Source organism: Danio aesculapii, chromosome 23, assembly GCF_903798145.1.
Source record: "Danio aesculapii chromosome 23, fDanAes4.1, whole genome shotgun sequence".
NCBI classification, from domain to species: Eukaryota; Metazoa; Chordata; class Actinopteri; order Cypriniformes; family Danionidae; genus Danio; species Danio aesculapii.
This window is the reverse complement of record NC_079457.1, coordinates 12,767,442-12,776,474: the sequence shown is the minus strand read 5'-3', so window position 1 is coordinate 12,776,474 and position 9,033 is coordinate 12,767,442. Positions and strand designations below refer to the sequence as shown.

Sequence of the window (9,033 nt, the reverse complement as noted above, 5' to 3'; positions counted from 1 at the left end):
GTTCGGCCATTATTGTGTACTGCGCAAACACTCGCTCTGACGGTTTCTTTCTGAAAAAAACAGAAGAAATGGCCAGGTGATTTTCAAAACACAAATTAAAGACAAAAATAAAGCTAAATCTCATGTTAGGGCCATTTGAAGAGTTCAGAAATGCCATCAGGAAACTTTTTCATACAATGTGTATTTTTTCAGCTTCAAATGTTTATGTTCAGTTATTTCATGTTAAAGGCGATGGAAATAACCCATTCTTTGCCATTAAAACGAACATTACTGAACCTAAACATAGGAGACTGAGAAAAATGAAAAACATTTCAGATGGCGCTGTGGATTTGAACTCTTATTTATTATTTATTTCTCAAATTGTGACTTTTAAAATGTGAAATTTACATTTGAACTCAGATTGCTATTAGTTTACAAGCATTTGTACACACTGTACTAATAGTCATGTTTCCATCCAAAGATGTGAATTAAATTTATGCGTGAAACTGGAATATCACATAAAACATTTGCGAATACAGCACTGTTTTCATCCAACGAGCCCAAGAGACTAAAATCATCCCTTCCTGATAAAACCTTCGGTCACACTTTATTTTGATGATCCGTTTGTTAAATTTAAGTTCCATTGCATCTACATGCTAACTAATTCTCATTAGATTATAAGTAGACTGTTAGGTTGGGGTTAGGGTTAGTGTAAGCTGACATGTACTAGAAAGTTTCTTATAGTCAAATGTCTGTTGAAGGAGCAGTATCAACAGATATTGAGCAGACAGTCTACTAATACTCAAATGGACCATCAAAATAAAGTGTTACCAAACCTACTGTTTTTTTTATCACATGATCTGTTAAAGCAAAATCACATAACTTTTTTGCTGCAATTCATTCGGTAAATGCGTAATAAATAGTAAAATTACATTATTTTTGGGTGTTGGGTGATGTAAATATGCTTATATATGTATATTTTCACCTATTTACGATAACTAAGAAATTAAGATTGTGAAAAAATATCTCAAAGCAACAAATCTCCATTAAAACTTATTTGATGTATACTTTATAATTCAACTCGTCTTTAGATTTGTGCAGAAATTATAACCCAGGCATTTCTTTTCTAGTATTTTCACCCTATTTTTCCACTAAGGCGAGCTCAAACTGTTGTGTGTTTGTAATGATCACTGGCTGATTATAAAATGTAACACCACACACACTTACATTAACGTGTTCCTGATTTCAGTCGATTATTACTGTAACTACATCATGTGCTACTGCTAACCGATGTGGAAAGTAAAAATGTGCAGTGTCGCAGTGGATAAAGCCGTTCCGGGATCAGAGGTGGACGTTTATCTGTGGTGTCGGGGAGGGATTGAGGGCTGGTCTGGGTTCGATGCCTCTGGTCTTCATAAAGGACAGCAGCTGGTCAGGAATCTCGGCCAGGACGTCTTTAGCCAGACGGGCCATGCTGAGCACCTGATTCCCAGATCGGTCAATGTAGTCCCGGAACGGCACAAACTAGAGGGATACAAACACACATATACACAGATGAGCCTCAGGAAAAAAACAAAACAAGCAACAAATAAATAAATATATAAACACAAAAAAACAGGTTCTAAAAAAAAAAAGAAAAATAATAAAATATATTCATACAACAATACTAATTAATATAATATAGTATAGTATAGTATAATTAGTATAATAGTACTACTGGTAATTTAATTAAATGACTTCATGTTTTTGCAATAATAAGAAAACCAAATGTAATATCTGAGGAAAGTGATCTGAGGAAAGATTAATACTACTGTAATTGTTTTATTAAATAAATATTAATAATAGGATTAATTATAATATAAAACATAAGTTCATATATTAATAATAAGAGATTGCAACATGAATTTTTTTTATTTAAATCAAGGCTTTCTAAAAAAGTTAAGTAGAAAATTTTTCAATATTGTATACATTTTGTTCATTCATTCCTTTTTTTTGGCTCAATACCTTTATTAATCTGGGGTTGCCACAGCGGAATGGACCAGCAACTTATCCAGCATACGTTTTATGCAGCGGATGCCCTTTCAGCTGCAACCCATCACTGGGAAACACCCAAACATTTTTATTCACACACATACACTACGGACAATTTAGCTTATCCAATTCACCTATAGCGCATGTCTTTGGACTTGTGGGGGAAACCGGAGAAAAAAACACTCGAACACAGGGAGAACATGCAAACTCCACACAGAAATGCCAACTGACCCAGCCAAGGCTTGAACCAGTGACCGTCTTGCTGTGAGGCGATAGCACACATTCATTTTATGATGAGCATAATTATATATTACTAAAAATATATTATTCATTAATAATAATTAAATAATTAATAATTAAATATTAATACTATTATGAATTAGAGTGTTAAGCTTTTGTCCATAAATTAATAGAGAGATAACGACATGAATCATGAAGGAACCAACACATTAAGTAAAAGGGTTAATGCAAATATTACATTATTTAATAAGTAAAAGCAATAAATATTTACCAATGAAGTAATCATTACATCATGAGTCACCAATGTATTATATCTGTGTAAAGTAGTGCCTCATATTGAAACCAGTTTTTATAATAATATTAATAATAATACATAACATTGTGCCAATATAATTGGTTGACATGAAAAGCAATCACAAATATTTCTACACAAGTTAATTAATCTTAGTTTATTTTTATTTCAGTATTTCCTGATACGGTCACAAAGTTTTATGCTTATGTACAGTTAATGCGTTTACCAATATTAACACTAACTAAACAGTAACAGGTAATAATCAATCATTTTTATTATATTTTTATGAGTTGTATTATCCATTCATTCATTTTCCATTGGCTTAGTCCCTTTATTCATCAGGGGTCGCCACAGCAGAATGAACCGCCAACTTATCCAGCATATGTTTTACACAGCACCCTTCCAGCTGCAACCCAGTACTGGGAAACACTCATGCACTCTCACATTCACACTCATACACTACGGCCAATTTAGTTTATTCAATTCACCTACAGCACATGTCTTTGGACTGTGGAAAAAACCAACACAGGGAAAACATGCAAAATCCACACAGAAATGCCAACTGGCCTAGCCAGGATTCGAATCAGCGACCTTCTTGCTGTCAGGTGACAGTGCTAATCCTTGAGCCACCATGTCACCCTGAGTTGTATTATAATGTTTATAAATATTTAACAATTGAAAAAAAAGCTAAAAAAACATATGTAACTGTCTACCTCATTAGTAGTTAAAGTAAGTAAATTAATGGGACCCAATAGCAAAGAATTATTATTATTATTCATTCATTCATTTTCTTTTTCGTCTTAGTACCTTTATTAATAAGGGGTTGCCAACTTATCAAGCATATGTTTTACATACATGCCCTTCCAGCTGTAACCCAACACTGGAAAACACCCATACACACTCATTCACATACATACACTATGGTCAGTTTAGTTTATTCAATTCACCTACAGTATACCGCATGTCTTTGGACTGTGGGGGAAACCAGAGCACCCGGAGGAAACCCACGCCAACACGAGAGAACATGCAAACTCTACATCTACTATGATCTTTCATGTGAAGCTGCTTTGACACAATCTACATTGTAAAAGCGCTATATAAATAAAGGTGTATTGAATTGAATTGAATACACAGAAATGCCAACTGACACAGCCGAGGCTCGAACCAGCGACCATCTTGCTTAAAATGTTAAAAATTATAAAATAAAAATAGTACAATTTAAATACTACAAGGCCATATACAGGTGAAGTCAGAATAATTAGCCCCCCTTTGAATTTTCTTTTCTTTATAAAATATTTTCTAAATGATGTTAAACAGAGAAAGGAAATTTTCACAGTATGTCTGATAATATTTTTTTCTTCTGGAGAAAGTCTTATTTGTTTAATATTGGCAAGAATAAAAGCAGTTTTAAATTTTTTATGAACCATTTTAAGGTCAAAATTATTAGCCCCTATAAGCTCATTTTTTTCGATAGTCTACAGAACAAACCATCATTATACAATAACTTGCCTAATTACCCTAACCTGCCTAGTTAACCTAATTAACCTAGTTAAGCCTTTAAATGTCACTTTAAGCTGTATAGAAGTGTCTTAAAAATATCTAGTAAAATATTATTTACTGTCATCATGGCAAAGATAAAATAAATCAGTTATTAGAAATGAGTTATTAAAACTTATGTTTAGAAATGTGTTGAAAAAAATCTGCTCTCCTTTAAACAGAAATTGGGGAAAAAATAAATGGGGGCTAATAATTCAGGGGGGCTAATAATTCTGACTTCAGCTGTATATATATTGTTTTATATATATATATATATATTGTTTTATATATATATATATATATATATATATATATATATATATATATATATATATATATATATATATATATAAAACGAATAAAAAGCACTAGATAGAAAGAGTTGTATATGACAGTACCTGGACGATGTCTCTTTCAGCGACTCGTCCCCTGGAGGACACCCTGACCTCGTCTCCATCCAGCTCCTCCATAGCTGTTACATCAACAACAGCACAGTTACATCACTTTACTACCTCCCATTTCAAAAGCATCTCCGTTTGGCGAGCTAAAACCTCACCGTCAAATTCAGCAGGCCCGACTCCCACAATGATGATGGACATCGGCAGAGATGCCGCCTGCAAACAGATACAGCAAATGTGTGTGGTCAGTGCCTTTCTCAACAGATTAGTGTATTTACAAAGGTCTAACATGTGAAAAGAACTCACGGTGACCACAGCTTCTCTAGTCTGCACCATATCAGAAATCACACCGTCTGTGATGATCAGCAACACAAAATACTGAGAGCCATCTGTCACTTCTGAAGCGCACCTGAGGATTTACAGCAGATACAGTCAAGAGCAGAACACAGGGCTTCTGGGAAACTGGAATTGAAGAAGGGGAGAATGATTTTGTGTGTGCGTGTGATGAAACTAGTGTGTTGCTAAGCAATTGCAATGGCAAAACAAGATTATGATTTTCTGATTCCTAGAAATGGGTTTCAGCCAGAAGGAATATAAAAGGTTGGGACATTTTGTAAAATGAACATACACGTACAAAAAAATAAATAAATACAGAAATAAAAAAAAAATCAAGAATCTGTGATTAGTTATTTCTCTTCAACTTTAATTGACAAACGTGTGTTGTGTTGCAAATGTATATTTTTGGCAATAGCAAAAAAAAAAAACATTTCATGGGTCAAAATTTGTTTGATCATTTGATGATTCAATTATTTAAAATTGTTTGAATGATGAAAGTATATATTTTTTAAAAGATATTTTGTAAATTTTCTACCATAAAAATATCAAAATTAATTTTGTCAATGTCAAATGTTCATTGCTAAGAACCTAATTTGGACAACTTTAAATATAATTTGTCGAAAACTTTCTCACAGCAATTCGTAACTTTTTGATTTAGTGGCTTATTTGTATGAATTCATATGATCTCATTCGTATAATCTAGTATGATTTGTTCATCCCCTAATGACGGTTCGGTTTAGGGGTGGGGTTTGGTTGGGTGCCACGCCTCCTTTTTAAATTCCTACATTTTCATATGGCCGAACTTGTATGAATTTGTGCGAATTAGCTACTCAACTGACAAAACGTAAAATAGCTACGTTTCCTCATGAGATCAGGCTGGTTTAATTGACAAACATGTGTTGTGTTGCACAAGTATATTTTTGCCAATAGCAAAAAAAAATTTCATGGGTCAAAATTTGTTATTTGATGATTAAATTATTAAAAATACTTTGAATGATGAAAGTATATATATATATATATATATATATATATATATATATATATATATATATATATATATATATATATATATATATATATATATATATATATATAAATGATGTTTTGTAAATTTCCCACCATAAAAATATAAAAATTTATTTTTTGATTAGCAATGTTCATTGCTAAGAACCTAATTTGGACAACTTTAAATACAATTTGTCCAAAGCTATCTCACAGCATTTCGTAACTTTTTGATTTAGTGGCTTATTTGAATGCATTCGTATGATCTCATTCGTTCAATCTAGTACGATTTGTTCATCCCCTAATGATGGTTGGGTTTAGGGGCGGGGTTTGGTGCTATGCCTCCATTTTAAAATCCATTTAAAAAATGCCACTTATGGTCCAAATTACAAGCCGGCAAGTTGCAAATTGGCAAGCCGGCAGCTCACCATATTTTTAATTTTAAAGACGAAATGCAGCCATAGGTAGCTCTGGATACATAATTTGTGCTCTCCAGAAATGTATACGGGGGTACGTTTTCACAATGAGCCTATTTTAAGTTAATTTAAACCATTTGGGCACTGCTTTAACGATCACTTGTGTTTAATTATTGAATACAATTAACACTATGCAGTGTAATTTTATAATAGTTTATTGAATTTCCATACTTCAATGCTGTTAGACTCCAACATAAAAGTGTTATTTCATTTTTATCCTTCTGTTTTTATATCTGTGCTTTAATTTATTTTATTTACTACAATTTATGCAAATGCACTCCCCTACAAATCATTTCAATCAATATAAAATTCGGAATTCTTTCCAAATAGGGTCATATTGTGAAAATATATTCTTATAGCAAAATACTTTGCAGAAAAACAAAATTTTGCAATGTCAATGCAATGAGCAATAAGCATCCTCAATTATCAAACAACTGAACTAAGTAATTAAAAGAATAGTAAATGTGATATTAAGTTAAACAGGACTTTCTCCTACATTTTGTATATCAACATTTGTTTATATTTACAGAATACTAATTATTTGGTCATCGAAAACATATTTTCTTTGCACTGTAGGTCAAATAAATAAAGATTAAAGAGAATTAACAAATCTCATATTCTTCATTTTATTGGATTTTACATCAAAGAAGTTATTTGGTGATTCCGACATTGTATATCACTGGAAAGCCTTGGTAAAAAAAAAAAACAGCTAGTTTTATCTAAGCCTTTTTCACAGCTTTTATTATTAAATCTGTCTCTTCCCTGCAGTCCATTGACCCTAATAAAAGCAGCTCCAGATATTGTCTCCTTCAGTCGAGCTGAAAGAGAGCTGAGAGTCTGACCAACTCTGAAAAGTTGAGCACGGATCAATATCTGCTTCTGAAATCATATTTCCAGGTCTGAGAGTTTGATTTTCGACAGATTGAGAGATTTAACGGGAAAAAGCCTTGAAAGCGACAGGGCCAATTAAAAGCCTCTTCATGTGTGTGTGTGTGTATGTGTGTTACAGCTTTTGTCATGCGATGTTTACGATATATGTGATATTTGAAGCAGATCAGAGTTCAGTTTTTCAGTTCAAATGCCAATATTTGGTATTATTCTTCTTTTCCAAGTCCAAAGGCTACTAACAAAGACTATATAATACACGAGACATGTCACTCCACTCGTATAGTTTTAAATGGGGAAAACTGTAACGGTTAATATGGCAAGTGAAACCCCGCCTTCTAGTACAGGAGCCAATCATCAATCGCAATAGACTGAGGATTCTCCGGGGGAGGGGCTCGGACCAGACGTGAGTTTCTGCAGATATTGTGTGATTCAAAGATTTAGAAATGAAACTAAAGAGACAGTTGTTGTTTAATTTTATTGATGATTCCTTGTAGGAAATTTAATTGTAAGATTGACAAGCAGTTTTGGAGAATTTTGCTTGAGCATACTGCCTGAGAGGTGTTTCAAAGATGGGCGCAGAGTAAAATGACTTGCCTTAAAGGGACTTTGCTATGTTTCTATGCTTTATTTTAGCATTTCTTGACATATCTGTGTGCATAAATTACATGCAGTAAATGAAAGCACTGCAGTTAATTCTGTATGTAATGTGATTAAGGTCCAATGTTTTTTTTTTTGTTAGTTTGTTTTCTTTAAATAACAACATTCAGAACCACAGTCTCCCCCACATTGCTCTGCCTTCTCTACAATGCTGCATTTAGTTAAGAAAAATAACTAAATGAACTAATTATGCTAATAAAAATGTCAGACCCAGTCTCTATTCCCGGGCGAATGAATGAATGAACGGAGAATGAATGAACTACGAATGAACTAATGAACGAACGGACTGACGGACGAATGAACGAACGGATGAACAAACGAATGAAGGGATGAGCAAACGGCGAACGAACGAACGAACGAACGATCAAATAAACGAACGGACAAATGGACGAATGGATGAACGTAATGAACGAACGAACAAACAAACGAAAAGATGGACGAACGAACGGACGAATGGACAAGCCAACGAACAGACGGACAAACAGACGAGCGAACAAACAAACAGACGAAAAAATGGACGAACGAATGGATCAACGAACGAATAAAATAAATAAGAGCAATTTTATTTTAAATTTAATTGAACAATAATTCGAAGCAGCATCACATAATATCATATATGATAATCTACAGTATATCTGTGAATGATGTCAAACTTTGTATTTAAATAAAATACTTAAAGCAGAGTATACACAGGAATCACAGAGTGAAATTCAATACCTTATAATACCTTTTTATAAACTCTATCCATACATCCAAAACCTTATACAACTTTTCAACCTGAAATACTGGCGAGATTTTAACTTAAAGTATATTTACTAAATAATAATGTAGGAAATTAATCCAAAACTAAAAAGCATTATTCATAAACTGAATAAAAAGTCCAGCTAATTCAGCAGGTTGGCGCCTATAGAACTGCAGAAATAAGGGTGTTGCCTTGGGTTCATGAACTACACAGCATCCTGATGTTCACAGATTTAATTCAGGCAAATATATTATATATATATATATATATATATATATATATATATATTAAGCCATATATAAGCCATAAATTGCATAATCAAAAATGATATCAAATTGAATACCTTGCAAAAAAGCATTTAAGACTTTTTAAAATATTTTTTAAGGGCCTTAAATTTCTCTACATTGATTTATTAACTTTTAATACTTTTTAAGACCACGCGGACACCCTGTAAAA

General features: G+C 32.8%; 1 protein-coding gene across 1 annotated transcript in view; it reads right to left on the bottom strand.

The window, feature by feature from the left end:
- Positions 1-983: 983 nt before the first annotated feature.
- The window catches only part of cpne9 (copine family member IX), a 100,819-nt gene continuing 92,769 nt past the window's right edge, over positions 984-9,033 (bottom strand). Inside the window, exons 17-20 of the mRNA XM_056449133.1 lie at positions 4,783-4,885; positions 4,635-4,692; positions 4,477-4,550; positions 984-1,503 (exon numbers count right to left, since the gene is read on the bottom strand). Coding sequence (XP_056305108.1) covers positions 1,321-1,503; positions 4,477-4,550; positions 4,635-4,692; positions 4,783-4,885 — 418 coding nt within the window. The 3' untranslated portion in view covers positions 984-1,320. The remainder of the gene's footprint in view (positions 1,504-4,476; positions 4,551-4,634; positions 4,693-4,782; positions 4,886-9,033) is intronic.